The 20,166-nt window shown below is 38.5% G+C and overlaps 1 protein-coding gene across 1 annotated transcript in view; it reads left to right on the top strand.

The window, feature by feature from the left end:
- LOC308681422 (solute carrier family 12 member 3-like) overlaps nucleotides 1–20,166 on the top strand; it is a gene marked incomplete at its 5' end in the record, with an annotated part of 40,910 nt that overhangs the window by 9,311 nt on the left and 11,433 nt on the right. Inside the window, 11 exons of the mRNA XM_081350289.1 lie at nucleotides 5,322–5,432; nucleotides 5,522–5,633; nucleotides 6,208–6,338; nucleotides 6,433–6,517; nucleotides 6,615–6,775; nucleotides 6,875–6,982; nucleotides 7,062–7,185; nucleotides 7,273–7,374; nucleotides 7,727–7,882; nucleotides 8,026–8,125; nucleotides 8,203–8,314. Coding sequence (XP_081206415.1) covers nucleotides 5,322–5,432; nucleotides 5,522–5,633; nucleotides 6,208–6,338; nucleotides 6,433–6,517; nucleotides 6,615–6,775; nucleotides 6,875–6,982; nucleotides 7,062–7,185; nucleotides 7,273–7,374; nucleotides 7,727–7,882; nucleotides 8,026–8,125; nucleotides 8,203–8,314 — 1,302 coding nt within the window. The remainder of the gene's footprint in view (nucleotides 1–5,321; nucleotides 5,433–5,521; nucleotides 5,634–6,207; nucleotides 6,339–6,432; nucleotides 6,518–6,614; nucleotides 6,776–6,874; nucleotides 6,983–7,061; nucleotides 7,186–7,272; nucleotides 7,375–7,726; nucleotides 7,883–8,025; nucleotides 8,126–8,202; nucleotides 8,315–20,166) is intronic.

Below are 20,166 nucleotides of genomic sequence, written 5' to 3'. Positions count from 1 at the left end.
TCTCATACCATTATTGGACTTTATTAACCACTATTAGTCCAAAAATAAATACACAGTATACAAAAAATCAACTTAAATAAGGCTACAATGATAAATTAGACAATATAGACCTATATATATATAGATAGATAGATAGGCCTAAATACAATATATATATATATATATATATATATATATATATATATATATATATATATATATATATATATATATATATATATATATATATATATATATATATATATATATATACTACAGGTTTTCTTTTTTTACTGGCTGAATGTTTTGTGCCCAAGATTTAATTAGATTGTTTTAAAGATTTATGAATACATTTCTCTCTGGTTTTGTTTGGCAGCTGTAGTACATGTTTATGATTAGAAGAACATTAGAACACAATCTAAAAAAGCTTTGTAAAGCATAAGTTAAAATCACAAAATTAAAAATAAATAATTACAAAAGCAGAGTATAAATTTTAACTGGTAAGATGAATCTGAGCTTAGTAATTGACAGTATATTAGCCTACATTTGATTTACCCCATTACAATAGTTATTACCCATTTACAGTTATTGCTATCATAAAAATATACACACAGGTTTAAAATTCTAAATAAGGCACATCTAATGTCCAAATAACAAATATTTTAGTGTATATATATATATATATATATATATATATATATATATATATATATATATATATATATATGTGTGTGTGTGGGTACTTTATTATGTCTTTCAATTCAAACACATTTAACACAATTATACAAATTGACAGTTCCTTTAAAGACATCATATTTTCCCCCAATAAATATTCCTTATTTTTCCTTCTACTTTTTTCTTTTGTGATAATACCCACCAACACATAGCCTAAAAACACACATGATTAGAACAATAACCAAAAAGTTCATAGACACTTTTACATATGATTTAAGGGGGAAAAGACAAAAAACAATAAATAAATAGTAATAAAAATTTAACATTAACATATTTATATCAAACTCTTATAATGACACATAATTCCTAATAGTTATTCAAGTAATATTATTTGAATATCAAATATTCAATATTAAATAAGTAAATAAATAAAATAACAAATTACTAGAAATAAAAGGGAGGGAGTGTTGTATAAAAATGTAGTTAATAATATATATTCCTTCATTTTATGGAATATTCTTTGATTTTAGAGTTGCACATATCTTTTCAAAATGTATACATTTGCTCTTAATTTAATGTTATCCTCTCCATAATGTACTTTAGAAACTAAATCTACTCATTTAAAACTGGGGATTCTTGCTTTCTCCAAAAAAATATTGCATTAAAAGCTGTAATTCTCAGCATTCTAAATAAGTATACATCATCTTTATTAAGTAGCATAGGTCCTATACCCAAAACTATATTTTGTATCTTTATATAATTTAGTTTCTTAAAATAAACTTCCCTGAATTATAGGCTAGCCTACTTCACTGAAGTACTTCTGTTCGCTAGAAGTTCAGTGCAACTTATCCAACATCCTAAAAATAAATTAATATAATTAGAAGATATTTCTAGTGTTATAAAATATCGCATATTAATTTTCCGAATTTTCCGATTTTAAGAATTATTGCGCTCCTATTTGGCGCGCATGCGCGCAGCAGCGCTCGTTCAATATGAAAATTAGCAGCAAAATGGATACATTTGCATGGCTTTCGAACATTTACAGATGGAGAATATAACTGTAAAATGTAAGTTTTGAACTGAGGGGGAAAAAAACATGTCACAAACGCATAAAACAGCACAAAATATGAACGCTGTTTGATGGTGGATTGATTTGATCCACGATCGACCTCTAGGGCTGCTTAAGAAACGCGTGCACACGCAATTATCTAGACTAGATAAACCTGGATCAAATTAGTGAGATTGCGTGAGCTTCAATTACCTTTTATGGAACCACTTTAGCCCCAACTCATTTGTTAGGCTCATTCAAGTCCGGTTTTGGAGTTTAATCCCCGCTTTTCTAAGCGTCTTTTATGGAACAGCCCCCTGAGCTTTTATGAACTCAAAGGCGCGGACGCGCGAGAGAAAAATAAATAAATAAAAATAGCTGAGCGCACGGGTGGCGCGTTAACAGGCTAGCGAATTACATTTACATTTACATTTATTCATTTAGCTGACGCTTTTATCCAAAGCGACTTACAATTGCTATATATGTCAGAGGTCGCACGCCTCTGGAGCAACTAGGGGTTAAGTGTCTTGCTCAGGGACACATTGGTGTCTCACAGTGGATTCGAACCAGGTTCGTGGATTCGAACCTGGGTCTCTCACACCAAAGGCATGTGTCTTATCCATTGCGCCACACCACCCCAGCGTTTTTGCAATTACTAGCGTTTTGTCCTAGTAGTACTAATAACAAAAGCTAGCGATGTCAGGTTAATCTGAGATGTTGGGTAAAATGTAGTAGTATAAACAACTAGGAATGGTAGTAAAATGATGGTTCAAAACAAAGAAATATAAGGCTAAGACGGAGCTTACAGCACCGAAGCACACAAACACACTCACAGCAGGCAGCAAGGCAGACAGGAGCAATCGATCAGCAGACAGGAGCAATCCTCACAATCAATGTCTGATTTCACATAGAACTACCGGTTTACTTTAATACATTAATATTCAGCCTATTTTGATAATGCTGTATATAAAAATGTGCAAAGAAAGAAGCTTTTAATAAATATTGTGTAACGTGCGTGAATAAATCCAAACACCCCGTGTCAGATTTAAGTTTCGCTTTCAATCCGTGACCGACAGAAGAGCGTCTTGGCGGCAAGGATTTAAATCTTTAACAATGTCTGGGATAAGAAAATCTAAAGTGTGGATGTACACCATCAGAAAGGATATTATCCAAGGCTGGATTTAGCATCAGGAAAACCATGATCGCACTTCTGCCGGCCAACGTTAACAAGTTGGTTTTCCACGGGACATTCTAAAATGCTTAACGTGAAAAAAGCTTTTAAAACGCTTAAAAGGCACTTTAACGTGGCTTAATGTAACGTTACACAGTACACACTTTATTAAGAAACCATACTATGTGCAGATAAGCAGATGATGAACCCAGAATATGAACATTGCGTTCCTCCTATAGTAAAGCATTTTCTTTACATAATTTGATATTTTAATTTAACTATTTTAGGAGATTAAGTCGTTAAAGGTTTATCACGTTGAGTGTTATTTTATCCGCGCGCACAAAAGACTCCAATGGACACAGACAGAGTGAAAGACTGGATTTGTTCTCTCGATCAGGTACAAGTAAGTGATTTCAAAACTTTTTAGCCGGTTCTTATTTGATTTTTGGATGCTGTGAACATTTTTAGGTAAAAAGACTGCCACTCCAGTTTAGCATTTATTGTTGTTTCTGCAGTTTAAAAGACAAAGTTGAAAATTCATTCTATCGTTATTTTAATAATTTTTTTATTTTAATTTTATTTATTGATCTGTCAGGGTTATCTAATCTAACTATTTGTGGCTTGTGTTTTGAGTATATGTTCCCCTGCACTTTAGGCATTTTGCACACATTTGCATCATCTTGTGATTTGATTCTGATTTATTTCGTTTTGTATTTTTATTTTTATTTTTATTTATTAGAAAGGTATATATATATATATATATATATATATATATACCCCCATACACATGATTTGACTATTAGTCGACTATATGCAAGACTTGACGATTCTGATTCGACTATGAAAATCCATATTCGGGGACACCCCTACAAAATACAGAACACATAAACAATACAAGACTAAACGAATAACGAAAATGTTAGTGAGAGAGAGGGAGAGAGAGGGAGAGAGGATGAGCAAGAGGAAGTGAAAGTTGCTTCCTGGCGAACAGAGTTTGCGGGAAATTCAAGGTCCTTTGAAAGCGGAGTTACTAAAGAAATAATTCAGGCTAAGTTCATTTTCCCTCGTAGGTGGAAATGAACAAAGGAGAATATGAAAAACAAAGACAAAAGACTAAAAGAAAAGAAAAGAAAAACGGAGAAACTCCTTAAGAGTTGTAGAACCGGAAACCTCTCACTGACTAAGTGCAAGGTGTGTCTTCTGGATCGATCTTTTATGGAAAAGATGGATTCACAACTCTGGTTGCCCGAGCAACCAATGAACGTCCAAAGATCTGAAGCGGAAAAAGTTCCTTTGTCCTGTCAGACGGTTTATCTACATAGTTTATGACGGCGTTTAGAATTCGTCATTTCTACCCAGAAAGATGGTACACACAGAATAATACATTTTACTGTTATTTCCTATGTATGAGTGGTTCAGTCAAACCGAGACAGTTACAGAGATACCAAGAATGAAATATAAAACAGTTAAGGATACAAAGTTACAATCAAATGCACGATTGTAGGGATTTTAAAGTTCGATTAACACACGATAAAATTGTAGAAACCCCAATATGATATGGTCATATAAAATGCAACACAGGAATATATCAAACATTTGGAAATGTCTGTATATGAGTAGGTCCATGGAAAGTCCACGTGTGTGTGTGTGCGCGTGTGGAATGTCATGTAGCAGGAGAAAGTACTTATCTCTTCGGTGCATCTCTTTGAGGCTTGCGAAGCTCGGAGAAGAAGCTGTGTCATGTTGTTCTGCTAATACTCCGAGGTGCCATAAAGTGTCAGAAAGCAATCTAAACCCAGACCTGGTGGCTGCATGCCAGTAATTTAGATGCTCGAGAGTCAGGATTTACATTCAACGAGTTCAGAGTGTACAAGGCTTTGGGTTTCATAAGGAATGTGCATTTGTGTTCAGATTCAGCGAGCCATGATTCATTCATTCCCAATGAATGAATGATCTGCTCATACGCTACAAGCATTATCCGAAAACCTTTTTAAAGAAAACTTAATGCGGCTTAATTAGTGATATTAAAAGACCAAACTCAGTAAACACCACACTAAGCATGCTATGTTAAGCTTTTTCACGTTAAGTGTTTTTGAATGTCCTGAGATGACTGACAGGACAATGGCAGAAGCAAAAGCGCAAGAGATCTTTTGGTAATAAAAGTTGCATTTCTTTGTTTAAAAGAAGTGAATTTGTGCTTGTTAGTATAGTAATAAATAGCATTTGTTTTAAAGTAAGGAGAAAATTCAAAGATCTTTAATTTATTTGTGTCAGTGCACGCTGTGATGTCATGAGACATCATTTGAGTTGTTGGTTGTTTTCATTGTGGCTCAGGCTACTAACTAATAAATTGACTAATTAATAACATGACTTTTATTTTTATTTTTAAAGACATTTATTTTAAACCGCTGTTTAAATCTCATCCACAATTGTTTTCTTTATTCTCAGGACTATAAAGCTCAGATGGTGAGTGATGTCGATGACGTGAGGATCATTGGTGCGATTACTGTCGTCATCCTGCTCTGCATCACATTCGCTGGCATGAGTTGGGAGGCGAAGGTACACTGTCCTCTGCTCCTGTTTTTGATCATTTCCCAAAACTGCCTTTTGTAACACGAATGTTCCTCTTGGTTTTCGCTCCACCACAGGCTCAGATCCTGTTCTTCATTGCGATCATGCTCTCCTTAGCTAGCTACTTTATTGGGACGGTTCTCCCCCCTGACACAGCTAAGCAGGCTGCAGGATTTTTTGGCTACCAATGTGAGTAAACAAGATCCAGATCGAATGTGGCCTTCAAGTGCATCTAGTTGTTTCTAAGTTTGTAGTCGTTATTTCGACCTGTTGCAACAAAACAAATAAACAGTAGTTGACAAGCTCTTGTTTATCAAGCTCAGAACTGCAATGTTAACACAACATATGATTAATGCATGTGTAGCCCTATATTAGGATCCCCCTTGGAGATTAGGGGAGTGAGGTTTACACGCACAGCTCACACTAGCCTAATTTTGTTACACTCACCCTCTAAACCTAACTCCCACCCGGGTCACGGCACCACTGTAGTCCCTCCAGTTCGCACTGCCCACTCTAAGTGGGACGCAAACCCAGGCACGTCCGCACGGGAGGTGGGCTCTCTACCAAGGAGGCTAAAGACTGCAGTCTTTAGTGTCAGTCGCTAGATCGCCCCTTGAGATTAGGGGAGTGAGGTTTACACACACTTTTTTTTTGTTGAAATCCAGACCTAAAACGTGAAATAACTTTGTCAAATTATGAACTTTCAACTTGATGTTGGTTTGTGTTGGAACAACCAGACCTAAACACAGTTTTCTTCTTCCAGATGATATTTTCATGTCCAACCTACTGCCTTCCTTCCGAGGTCCAGATGGATATTTCTTTAGGATGTTTGCCATCTTTTTCCCAGCTGCTACTGGAATTCTTTCTGGCGTCAACATCTGTGGAGATCTCAAAGTAATATTGCCATTTTTCAGGCAGAGCGTCTAAAGTAGGAAAGTCACCATGCCCTAAAACACTACAGAAATGACTTGTGTTTGTGGATTTCCAGGATCCAACGGGTGGGATTCCTAAAGGGACACTGCTGGCCATATTGTGGACCACCTTGAGCTATTTATTGATCTCAATCACATGCGGTGAGATCAGACCTTTTTCCGTCACACTTTTGTGTATCATAAACTCTCATGAAATCACGTTGGTGATCACTGAATCACTTCCTCTCTTCCTCCTCAGCTTCAACTGTTGTAAGAGACGCTTCTGGCAATCTGAACGATAGTTTAGCGCTATCGAATTATTCGATCCACTGCAGCGGTCTGGGCTGTAAATTTGGCTGGAACTTTGACCGGTGTGAACAGAACAACACATGTACTTCTGGACTGGCAAACAACCTCCGTGTGAGCACATTGGCCCAAATGGTTATAGTTTTCATTATTTTGTTGTTGGATGGAGGAATAGACTTACTAATAGCTATTCATGTTTTTTTTCCCCTCCAGATTCTTACCACTGTTTCAGGATCTGGCATTTTGATCACCATTGGTGTCTTTGCCGCCACCTTATCATCAGCTCTGGGTTTCTTGGTGTCTGCTCCCAAAATTTTCCAGGTAAATGATGTGACTGTTGATTTAATGTTATGTATTCTGCAGTTTACTGTAACATTTTTGTATGTGTGTTTTCATACAGTGTTTGTGTAAGGATAACATCTACCCCTACATCGGCTTTTTCGGGAAAGGTTATGGGAAAAACAACGAGCCTCTACGTGCATACTGTCTCACGTTTCTCATCGCTTTGGCTTTTATCCTCATCGGTGAGTCCTGGATCACCTCTAGATCAGTCACTGAGGTGTTTCTCCCTGCGGACGCTTTAACATTTGGTGTCATGTTGATATTTTCAGGTAATCTGAACATAATCGCTCCTCTGATCTCCAACTTCTTCCTCTGCTCTTATGGCCTCATCAACTTCAGTTGCTTCCATGCGACGGTCACCAGATCACCTGGTGAGAACTTCATCATCATCATCAGTTTTGCATTCTGAACAGATAAACAGTAATGTACCTTGAAAATAAATCAATAACAATAAACAGGATGTAATAAAATGGATGTAAATGAAAAGTTTAAAGTTAGTTGTTGCTCTGTGGGAGATTAAAAATGAGGTTTAAAATGATGAATTCTGAGTCTTCAAATAAAAAGAAAACCAACAGTTGTTGGGGGGGGGGGGGGGGGGTGAAATAACCCTAACCCTAAAATAAGAAATATCTTGGTTTCTATATTTTAAGTCATTCTGAAGCCCTTTTTGAGAGCAGCTCTTCTGTGTGTCTTATATTTGTGTTTGTTGTCTGTCTCGCGCAGGCTGGCGGCCGCAGTACCGTTTCTTCAGTCCGTGGACTTCTCTGTTTGGTGCTTGCTTGTCTTTTATCCTCATGTTTCTGTTCACATGGTGGTACGCTCTTGTCACGTTCGCTGTCATCCTCTTCCTCATAGGTTATGTTTCCTATACAAAACCTCGTGAGTAACCTTATTGTTTGTCTGGTTTGCTTTCAATGATCCAATATGTTGCAGATTGTGACTTACATTTTCCACTTATCATCAAAATATAATTTATGTTCAGTCATTTGAACACATTGACTGTTGTCTTATCGTCTGTCCAGAGATTAACTGGGGATCATCTTATCAGTCCAGTTTCTACAATATGGCTTTGTCCTTCTCGATGTCTCTGACTGGTGTAACTGATCACGTCAAAAACTACAGGTAAGACTGTTAAAGTAAATATTACAAATCTGATCTGATCACGATACACCAGCCGCTCATGATAAGCTCTCTCTTAGGCCTCAGTGTCTCGTTCTGACCGGCCCTCCGAACGCCCGTCCCGCTCTGGTGGACTTTGTGGGCACTTTCACCAAAAGCATCTGCCTGATGATCTGTGGGAACATCATCATGGTAAGAACCTCAGCTGGGCCATATTTGATGCACAGTCTTACACCGATAAATCTATGATATGAAAGATCATGCAAATGGGTTGAAGCTATTTACTTTATTAATTATAGATCCCGGTTCGAATCATATATGCATGCCCATTCTGTCCAGCGTCACTCAGAAATGCATCACGTTATGAAGTTTAAACAGAATGCAAACACTAGCAGTATTTTATTTTGACAACTTAAATATATGCACTCCCATTGTAAAGTTTGGGATCAGTGAGATTATTAATGTTTATAGCAATGGTATATAACATTATGATGCACATTAGTGATAGTGACCCTCCATCAATTATATCTTTAATGACCCTCTATCAATTATATATTTAATTTAATAGCAGAGTGAATATTTAGAGCTGCTCCAGCAGGTCTCAACCTATGGAAGCTTGTTTCCACCACTGAATAATAAATAAATAATAATAATTGCGACTTTTTATCTCACAATTCTGACTTTTTTTTCACATTTGCGATATATCAAGTCAGAATTGTGACTTTTTTTCTCAGAATTGCGAGATATAAAGTCAGAATTGCACGATATAAAGTCGCAATTGCGTGTTATAAAGTCAGAATTGTGAGATATAAACTATTCTGAGGTAAAAAAAGTCTATCTTTTTTTTCCTTAGAATTGGACTTTATATCTCACATTGTGAGAAAAGATGTCAGAATTGTGAGATATAAAGTCTGAATTGCGTGTTATAAAGTCAAATTGCGTGATATTGCGAGAAAAAAAGTCCGAATTCTGACTTTATAACACGCAATTCAGACTTTATATCTCGCAATTCTGACTTTATAACACGCAATTGCGACTTTATTTCATGCAATTCTGACTTTATATCACACAATTCTGACTTTATATCACGCAATTCTGACTTTATAACACGCAATTTCAACTTTATTTCACGCAATTCTGACTTTATATCTCGCAATTCTGACTTTATATCTCACAATTCTGAGAAATAAAGTCAGAATTGTGAGATGTGAACTCGCAATTGTGAGATAAAAAGTCGCAATTATCTTTTAAAATGTTTTATTTTGTGGCGGAAACAAGCTTCCAAACGAGCAGAGAGTGATTTTCTATTTTTGTTGTCAGATTAAACATTGAGGACAAAGACAGCAATAGGTTTATTAGGCTGCTGTCACTATAAGAGCTTTACACACGTTTTATTTTCACTTAAGACATAACCGACTGTTTCACAAGGATACTTGCCTATACAGGCATTTTGACATCATTTTGTTTGAATTTTCTGTTTAAGCTCAATGAGACATGTAATGAAAGAGAAGATTTAATGAGCTATTCGCGCATTGTCAGAGAGGCAGATTTCTGGCCGCTCGCTTTGGATGTTGCACATAGAAAACTTCTTGAAAACGTGATCACTGTACTGCATTCCTGTTGTAATGTATGGAACCACTCTTTATACATACCGGTAAATCATGTAAAAGTTCATGTTTTTACTTGCACATACGATTTAGTTTTATTTCAAATGACATGTGTGTGCTGATTGAGCAATCAGCAATCAAGAGCATTCACCAGAAGTGCTCTCTGGCTGCGTTCGAAACCGCATACTCAATGAGTAGGTTCTTAATTTCAATGAGTACTTACTTAACGAGCGCTAAAAGAGTAGGTACTTTATAGCCAGATCTCGTTGAGTATGAATGAGAACCGGACATCTGCCATGTTGACGTTATCATGTGACCTACGATGCGTTATCACACGCGCAACAACTTAAAAGATTTGAACGACACGTTTAATTCATCTATCTGTAAATATCATGATATTGATTAAACTTGCTCATTTTGTGGTCTTTTTGAAGAAACTGCTGCCCATTTATTTTGTGAGTACATTTAGGGTTGATTTAAGTTCTTATATTTAAACCTACTAATGTGACCCACCGTTTTATCCTTAACGATATTTATTTTTATTACGAAATCCCAAAATTGTCATCTCTTGAATATGTTGTTAATTTCTTTATTTTATATCCAAACATTTTCATCCATAAGCAAAAGTGGCTTACTGCTTTGTTTTCCTCTTTTTCTTGTGTAATAACTTGCAGGAGACAAATCCATTCAAGTAAGTTCATTTACTTCGGAGACATCAAAAGCCAGCAGTACACATGATAACAGCCAGGTGTAATCCATGGGTGCTTCTCATTTCTTATTTGTGCATCCTCGTTTCCTTTCCTCGCTTCCTTTCCTCGCGTCTCAGCTCCGCCCCCTGTAGGATGCGAGGGAAGGCTGCAAGGAAAAGACGCGAGGATGGAGGAATCGAATGTAACTTTTTTTTATACATTGGAATCCTTGATCACTCGAGCGTCACTTCATCGCGTCATGAGCAGCGCTCAAAGGATCTGCCCTTATGTTGTTGAAGTTTGTTTATTTAAGAAATTCATAATAAATAATAATAAAGCAAGATACCCTGTTGAAATATGTGAGATGTGTGGTTTATATAAACTGCAAAGGTAAAGTATAAATTAAAATGATTGTGACCGATGTGAAGGGGGAGGAGAATTTAGACGTGCGTCACGTTTAAGTCTTTAAAACTCTTCCGCATAGGATACACCTGTGTATCCTCGCTCATGACTCCTCAGGAAGCCTCCTAACTCCTCGATCCTCGACTCCTCACGGTGCAATTAGAGAATTGAGATGTCCTTCAAGATGGCTGAGCTCAATCGGTTTCCGGGTCATAGGATGGAGGACGGAGGAGAGAGGAGACGAGGAGGGATATTGAGAAGCACCCATTGTCTTACTAACAAGTTCTTCTTTGCTACTCTTAAGCCAAAGTCAAACTGCATTAGATTGCCCCCTACAGGTAAATCTACCAAAAGCTCACTCTACAACATCCCCTTCCCCCCAAGTTTACAATATAATCATCATACTATGAACTTCATTTTACAATCCTGTAATCACAATACAGTTACATTTTTTTTTTTTTTTTTTTTTTTTTTTACTTCATTTCATAATCTTTCAAATGACCAGGCAATTTCCTGGTTCTTTGTGACCTTCTCATAATCACAACAGGGCTAACAGATTTGTTCATTTCAGTTGTTATCTCAGCAGTTGGAGAAGAAGCCCCATCTGCTTCAAGGGGATTAACTTCCCCAGGAATGTCCTCAGCCCCTGTTTTCTCAGTCTCTTTAGAGCATACAGCAGCAGAGTTGTCAAAAATGTCAAAATCAAGAGATTTACCGTCCATTTCCTCCCCTGAAAGCTTCACAAGCAATTTCTGTCGGCCATGAATTTGATTCACATGTCTTCGGACCACTCTCCCATCGCCCAGGATTACTTTATAAGAAAGTGGTCCAGTCACAGTCTCTATGTCCCCTCGGAATCCATTTCGGTCCATAACTAAAGTTGCGAACCAGTACTGGATCTCCGACACCAAAACTGCGTTCGCGGGCCTTCGTATCATGATGTGCTTTTTGCTTTTGTTGTTGTTTCTGAATCTTCCTCGTCAAATCAGGATGCATAAAGTCCAAAGAACACCGCAATTTCCGTCCTTGTAACAGTTCAGCTGGAGAGAGACCGGTGGTGGTCTAAGGAGTAATCCTATAGCTGAGTAACACTCGGGCCAATTTAGTTGCAATTGTGCCTTCCACACATTTTTTTAGCATGCCTTTCAGAATTTGTACAGCCCGTTCAACTAATCCATTACTGGAAGCATGATAAGGTGCAGAAGTAACATGCTATACTCCGTTTTTATTCAGGAACTCTTTAACTTCAGCACTAACAAAACAAGTAGCATTATCTGATACAATAAGTTCCGGTAGACCCTGGTTGCTGAAACTCTTACGTAAACATTCAATGGTGGCAGCAGATGTGGCTGAGTTCACAGGATACACGTCCATCCACTTTGAATGTGCATCAATCAAGACCAAGAACATTTTTCCCATGAATGGTCCAGCATAATCTACATGCAGTCTTTGCCATGGTTTTTCTGGCCAATTCCAAGGATGCAGTGGGGCTACAGCCGGAACGTTCCTATGCTGTTGGCACAGACAACAGGTTTTAACCAACCTTTCAACAACTTGATCTAGCTTTGGCCACCACACATAACTTCGGGCCATAGCTTTCATCCTGGACACTCCTGCGTGGCACTGATGAAGTTGGTTCAGGACTTCTGGTCTACCCACACTGGGAATGATGACTCTGGCCCCCCAGAGCACACAACCATCCTGTACACTTAATTCATCTTTTCATGATGTAAAAGGGTCAAACTCTGCTCCAATTAATTCATGCCCACCACGCTGCACCATTTCTCTCACCCTGGATAATACCGGATCTTTTTGCGTCCACCCTCTCACTTGTTCGGCAGTAATTAAGGTTACGTCTGCATTCTCCAGCATCAGGACTCTTTCCTCCATTTTAATGTCCGATTCCATTGACAATGGTAACCGACTTAGAGCATCTGCATTTCCATGATCTTTGCCCGGCTTGTAGAGGATGTTATATTCATAGGCTCTTAGTGTCACAGCCCATCGCTGGATCCTAGGAGATGACATTTGAGGAACAGCTTTTAACTCATTAAATAAAGACAACAAGGGTTTATGGTCCGTAACTATAGTAAACTTACGACCATACAAATACTTATGGAAGCGTTGTAAGCCGAACATGATGGCCAACCCTTCCTTGTCCAACTGCGAATAATTCCACTCAGCTTGATTCAAAGTCCGTGACATAAATCCAATGGGTCTCTCACTCCCATTTGGCATCTTATGTGAAAGAACTGCACCTAGGCCATAAGGAGAAGCATCACATGATAAAATCACATCCTTCTGGGGGTCATAGTGGACCAGAACTTGTACTGATTGGATCGTTTTCTTGGACTGAGCAAAAGCAACCTCTTGTTCCTCCTTCCAGTTCCATTTTTCATCTTTCCACAGCAACTGGTGCACAGGGGCTAAAACGGTAGACAAGTTGGGTAAGAACTTATTATAGTAGTTTAATAGTCCTAAATAGGCCTTCAACTCTGTCACATTCTTTGGTGATGGAGCGTTTTGAATAGCAGTCACCTTTTCTGGTACGGGGTGGAGACCGGTCTCATCTACTTTATGACCTAAGAACGCTACCTCTTTTTCCATGAAGGAACATTTGCTCCGTTTCAACCGCAGTCCTGCTTCTTGCAATCTTTCCAATACCCTGGCAAGCGTTTGAAGATGTTCCTCATCATTGCGACCAGTCACCAGAATGTCATCCAGGAAAACTGCCACATACGGAAGACCTTGCAGTACTCCCTCAATGGTCCTCTGAAAGATGGCAGGACTAGAAGAAACTCCAAAGGGTAAAACACGGTAAGTAAACAGACCCTTGTGGGTATTCACTGTGACATATTTCTTGGACTCTGCATCTAATGCAATCTGATGGTAAGCATGGCTCATATCCAGGTTAGTAAACTTTTGCCCACCTGACAGTGTGGCAAACAAATCGTCTATTCGAGGGATAGGATATTGTTCCAACTTTGAGACTCGATTTACTGTTAACTTATAGTCCCCACATAGTCGTACAGTATTATCTGACTTTAAGACTGGCACTACAGGTGCAGCCCATTCTGAGTGTTTAACAGGTTCTATGATTTTTTCTTTTAACAGGCGTTCTATTTCAGCCTCTACTTTCGTCTTCATTGCATAAGGAACTGGTCTGGCTTTGAAAAATCTGGGAACTGCTTCCTTGTCAACATAAATCTTTGCTGGTGGACCTCTCAATTCACCCAGTTCCTCTTTAAACAACTCTGAATGTTGGCTAAGCACTTCAGTCAAGGTTACATTTTCCACCCCTTGAATTTTATGTATGGCCTCCCATTCCATGCCCAAGTCTTTAATCCATCCTCTACCCCCCACATACTCATTCCTGCTCCTGGAGAGCCACTGTCCTGCAGAGTTTAGTTCCAACCCTAATTAAACACACCTGAATCAGCTCATCAAGCTCTTCAGAATCACTTAAGTATTCAAAGGCAGGTGTGCTGAAGCAGGTTGGAACTAAACTCTGCAGGACAGTGGCTCTCCAGGAGCAGGAATGAAGACCTCTGCTCTACCCAATAGATTGGGTCCTGTTCCAGGTACTACCACTACCGGTAACTTATGTTTATGTTTAACTTCCACCTGCGCAGAACCTAACACTGTTAAAGTTTGGCCAGTATAGGTTTTTAACTTCAAAGAACAGGTCTTTAATTCTGGAATTTGACGCCTTCTCCATAATTTGGAAAAATTTGACCCATTCATCACAGTCACACCACAACCAGTATCAACTTCAAAAGGTATTATTGTCTCATTAACAGCCAATGTGATAGTCAGTGGGGCAACCTTTGGAATCTCAGTTTCCTTCAAACTATGATCTGTAAAAATACCCTCTTCATCAGATGCACTTTTTTCGTCTCGGCCCACATAATACGATCTCTGTTCTCCTCTGGTCACAACTCTCTTACGTCTTTCTCCCCCTTGTAAGTTTGTGTCTCTGGTGGAACTTTTTGATTTGCATACTTTCATGATGTGACCTTGTTTCCCACATTTGTGACATTTCTCAGAAACAAATCTGCACTCATTGGCCAAATGTTGCAAACTTCCACATCTGTAACATGCTCTGCTTTGACTTTCTTCTTGCTTTACTGCCATTTTATGCACTCTCATTGACATGGATGTTTCTGAGTGCTTAGCTTGCAAGTCCCTCACATCCTTATTGGCCATTTCCATTGCTTGAGCTACTTTCAAAGCCTTTTCAAAGGTTAAATCCACTTCTGCCAACAGTCTAAGTTGAATACGGTCATCATTTATGCCACATACCAGTCTATCCCGAAGCATTTCTGTCAATTTTTCTCCATAGTTACAATCATGAGCCAATTTCCTCAAAATTGCCACATACTCGAGTACAGTTTCCCCTTCTTCTCTTGATCTTGAGTTGAATTTAAACCGCTGTACAATTTCACTAGGTTTTGGGTTGAAATGCTCTTTAAGCAAATCCACTAATTCATCAAATGTCTTTGCTCCTGGTTTAACTGGGCTCAGTAAATTCCTCAGTAGACTGTATGTTTGACCTCCTACAGTGCTCAACAATATAGCTCTTTGCTTGACTGCTTCTGTAATTTCATTGGCCACAAAAAATGCTGCAAGATTTCACAATATTCTTCCCAAGACTGAGATTGACTGTCAAATGGTGTGACTGTTCCTACCATGTTGGCCATCTTCTTTTCCAAAGCTCCAACTTGTTAAACTTCTTCACCTTCCAGCACTTCTCTCCAAGGCATTTCCTTTTCTTGCTTTTATCCTTGTCGCCAAAATGTAATAACTTGCAGGAGACAAATCCATTCAAGTAAGTTCATTTACTTCGGAGACATCAAAAGCCAGCAGTACACATGATAACAGCCAGGTGTATGTCACATGCCTGTCCTGTCTCGTGTAGCACATGTGGTGTTTGTGTTCCTGTCACTGTTTGACCCCACCCTCCTTGTTATCTCATTATTGGTTTCATTTGCCCCACCTGTTGTTCCTCATCACCTGCCTGATTTGTCCCTTTTATAAGTTCCTTTGTGTTTGCTGTCTGTGTCGGATCGTTGTCTTGTACACGTCTCCTGTTCTCCCGTGACCCTTCTGGTATGTTTGTTTTTGAAGTTGTTGTTTTGTATTTAGTTGTGTTTTCCCCCTCGTGGGTGTTTGTTTTACTTTGTTCATTTGTTTATTAAACCATTCCTCTGCACTTGAGTTTTTTACATGGTCGGATCGTTCTGTCACGGTAAAGCTTAAGAAAACGAGGAAAAAACTCAAGTGCAGAGGAATGGTCATTTTAACAGCACAATGTCATTTGATTTCAGTATTATTTAGAAGACAAAAACGCTTTTTTCCACAAATGCCGCCATCATCTTTCTTTGCAGGTCCTGCTCCACCACAAAAGCTGTGCAGCAAATGCACATAAATCAAGAATCAGAAAAGTGCTGTAATAGCTCTGTTTGAAATTACAATAATTAAAATAAACTACAACTTAATATTTAAATAGTTGTTGTTATCCATTTCTGTAATGTCACAAAGTCTTTGATGGCAGCATTCAGCTTCATGAGCCACTCTCCACTGGATAAACACACACGTGTTCATCTGTCCTTGTAACATCCAGACCAGACTCACATTACCTCTGTGATTTATGAGCTCAACACTACATTTACATGTTGAGGTTGTTTTAACTTTTAGTTTTTATCCAATATAAATGTTCCTCAATGTATCAACTAATGGACAAATAAAATAGATAACTTATGTTTAGTTACTTTATAGATTTGTTCTACATAATAGCACACATACATCACTCAGATGCCTATTTCATATAGTAATCTGCAATTCTTATAGAAGAGTTTCTTGCCAGATATTATTAAATTAAATAGAATTAAATAAATATTAAATAAATATTAAATAGACATTTAGTAATTGTATTTAAGATGTATACGGTTTAAAATGTATGCAAATCCACTTTTGAGACGTATGTGTCCTTACTGGAGCTTCTCTGTTAGCTATACATAATAAAATGTGATTTACAGCAAAATCACACATATATAGCGTCTTTACACCTTCAACAATTCAACAGTTTACTGTACAGAAGTTCAACACATGCGATCATTTGATTTGTAATACTCACATTTGAAAACAGTCTCGTCCGTCATCCTTTCCGTCACGTTCGAGTATGACCTATCCTTCTTTTTTATGACGTATCCTCTCGCGTGGCCTCCTGGGATAGAAGAGTATCCATCGGTCGAGCACTCAAAAATCTGGCTGGAAGCAGTAAGCCATCCGGGAACTTCTCGCCTACTCTTTTATGAATACTGATGTTTCGAACGTACTGCTTCCTTCACGTACTGTTTTCGCCTAATATATAGTAGGAAAGTAGGCATATTCGAACGCACTTAAGTCCGAATCTCGCGATAATTAGTACGTCACCCAGGTAATTCACGCCTACTCTTTTGGAATTCGTACATACTTTTTCGCTCGCCTACTCTTTTTCCCATACTTAATAGTAGGGAAGTATGCGGTTTCGAACGCAGCCCTCTCTCTCTCTCTCTCTCTCTCTCTCTCTCTCTCTCTCTCTCTCTCTCTCTCTCTCTCTCTCTCTCTCTCTCTCTCTCTCTCTCTCTCTCTCTCTCTCTCTCTCTCTCTTGTGCGGGCGTTTGTTGAGTGGAGTGAGTGGTGTGGTGAGTGTGTGGTCTTTTTTTGTGCCCGCTGTGGCTTTAAAAAATACTTTTTTCTCCCCCTTTTTTGTGTTTTTTGTTTGTTTTGTTTGTGTTTGTTGTGAAATTAGCAGAGAAACCTAACTGAGCGCCTGCTTAAAGGGGGGTCGAAATGCTCATTTTCACTCAGTCTCCTGTTAATCTTGAGTACCTATAGAGTAATATTGCATCCTTCATATCTCCAAAAAGTATTTTGCTTTATTATATTTTTAATTGAGAGATTGGCTGTACCGAGTCTTTCCGGAAAAAAACGAGCAGCTGAGGGCGGGCCGTGTGGGCGAAGCTTAGCTGTTCTAACGCGCCGAGCTAGTGACAACACACAGAGACATTTGTTCAACAGTTTTACTCACCGTCCGGTTCCAACGCACGACCGCGAACCTTTATCATTGTGACTGCTCGATCCTTAAGCATTAGACGATCTGCAAATCCATCGATCTGGGCTTTGTTTATAAAACAATCATCGTCGAAATGCAGGGAACAACAGTCTTACACAACTCTTTATGCTCAGGAAAACAAACTCCATCCACGGGTCCCTTAACGCTGGGTTCTTTGGGAATCTGTGCAGGGTTGTCTTGCCCTGGCAACCAAAAACACACTTCTTTGGTGACCATGACTTCCCAAAAGCCGGGCAGGGCGCTTTGATGGCGAACTGCTTTCACTCTCTTGCTCTGGTCTACGAGTGCGTGCGCGCGTGCGTCTTTCCGGGGGAAGTGCCCTTTGGACCCATATAAGGAAATTCCGCCCTCTCTTACGTGAGAGAGAGCCATACTCGAAAAAAACTTCCCGAAACTTGTGACAAACCGGAAGGACATTTTTTGGAACAAAAATACTCCTTCAAACGTACAACTTAACTTTTGAAACTTTGTCCATGTTTAGCATGGGAATCCAACTCTTTACCAGTGTAAAAAACTCAGTATGCATGAAACAGTAATTCACCCCCCCCTTTAAACCAGTCTTCGCACTGGGAAGCATGGCAACTCAAGGAGTTAATGTTCTCGATTCACTCGCCACGGTGTGAAGGTGGTGGCTGCGGGGAGTGTGGAAGAGTGTAGTGTAGCGGTCGGTGATGTGGTCATGAATGTGTGTTAGCGGCGTCCAAAATGAATAATTCAATTGTACTGTTTTTAAGTACAGTAGAGAAAGCGAATGAAGTTGTTGGAAAGGGAATAAACATGTGGTTTATTTACTCAAGTACTACCTCTTTCTACTCCCGCTAAAAAAGTCACCATTTCAAATGTACCCCCCTTTATTAAAGATGAGATGTTGATGAAGGAATTGTCACGCTTTGGCAAACTGATTGCTCTTATAAAAAAGATCGCTATAGGATGCAAATCGGGGTTAGTGAAACATGTAGTGTCGTTCAGGCGTTTCACGTATATGATTCTGAACGGAAATAGAACTGATCTTGACGTGAATTTTAAATTTAAAGTGGATGATTTTGATTACACCGTTTTTGTAACTACAGACACGATGAAGTGTTTTGGTTGCGGAAAGTCTGGTCATTTGATCCGCGGGTGTCCGGAAAACAGCTCTCATCACAGTGGGCAGAATGATGGTGAAAAAGGTAACGCTGAGCAGAATGGAGATGGAGAAGTCGCCAGTACTTCTAATGCGCCGATTTTTAGTGGTCCAAAAATAGTGTCTGTAGGAAAAAATGTTGAATCTGAATTAACTAGACAAAGCATTGAAATTGATGAAAGAAACGCAAACAAATCCGAAATTGTAATCTGTGAGAGTGTTGAAAGCAACAGTAGTGATTGTGAAGAAGTTCTTGGTAAAACACAAACGAAGTTAAATCAGGTTTCTGATACTGAGTCACAAGTGGAGAGTGTAGTTCAAAATGAGGATACATTAATGGATATGGATCAGGTTGTTTTTAAAACACCTCTGAAGAGGAAAAAAAATGGCAAGAGCATGGTTTTGAAACAGGCTAGAAAGAATCAATAAGAGAATAAAGTGGACAATGAAAGCAGTGAGAGCGAGTGCTCTGATTCCAGTGGTTCCGTTTGTTCTCAATCCAGTTGGTCATGTCTTGAATATGGAGTAGATGAGATCAAAAAAATCTTGAAAGTGACCAAAAATATGAGAGGAGTGAAAATTTATGATTATTTTCCAGATCTCAGAAGACTTCTGGAAAATATTAAAAATATTTATAGAAAATAAGGAAGATTTGCAGATAAAGAAGTATATCGTTTAAAAAAAATCGTTACAAAAATTCAACTCCAATTGAATAATGATGATGAAATGGTTTAGTATTTATGCCCTTATTGGATGTATTGCTCTCTGTGCTGTAGTTTCTTTTTCATTTTTATTTATGAGTGACATTCGCATTGCATCTTTAAATGTGAATGGGGTTAGAGATTGCAGAAAGAGAGCTCAGATATATGAAGTAGCGAAACAGAATAAAATTGATGTCCTGTTTTTACAGGAGACACATAGTGACGTGAACATTGCTGTTGAATGGGCTAAGGAATGGGGAGGTCTTCTTTTTCTGAGTCATAATACTTCACTCAGTGGAGGAGTTGCAGTTTTGTTTAATAAAAATTGTTCTCCCTCATCTTGTTCAGTAGAGGAGATTGTAAAAGGTAGATTGTTAAAGATAAAAGCTCAATTTGATCATGTTT

Source organism: Scardinius erythrophthalmus (assembly GCF_964197995.2).
Source record: "Scardinius erythrophthalmus genome assembly, chromosome: 2".
NCBI classification, from domain to species: Eukaryota; Metazoa; Chordata; class Actinopteri; order Cypriniformes; family Leuciscidae; genus Scardinius; species Scardinius erythrophthalmus.
This window is presented reverse-complemented; position numbering and strand designations above follow the sequence as displayed.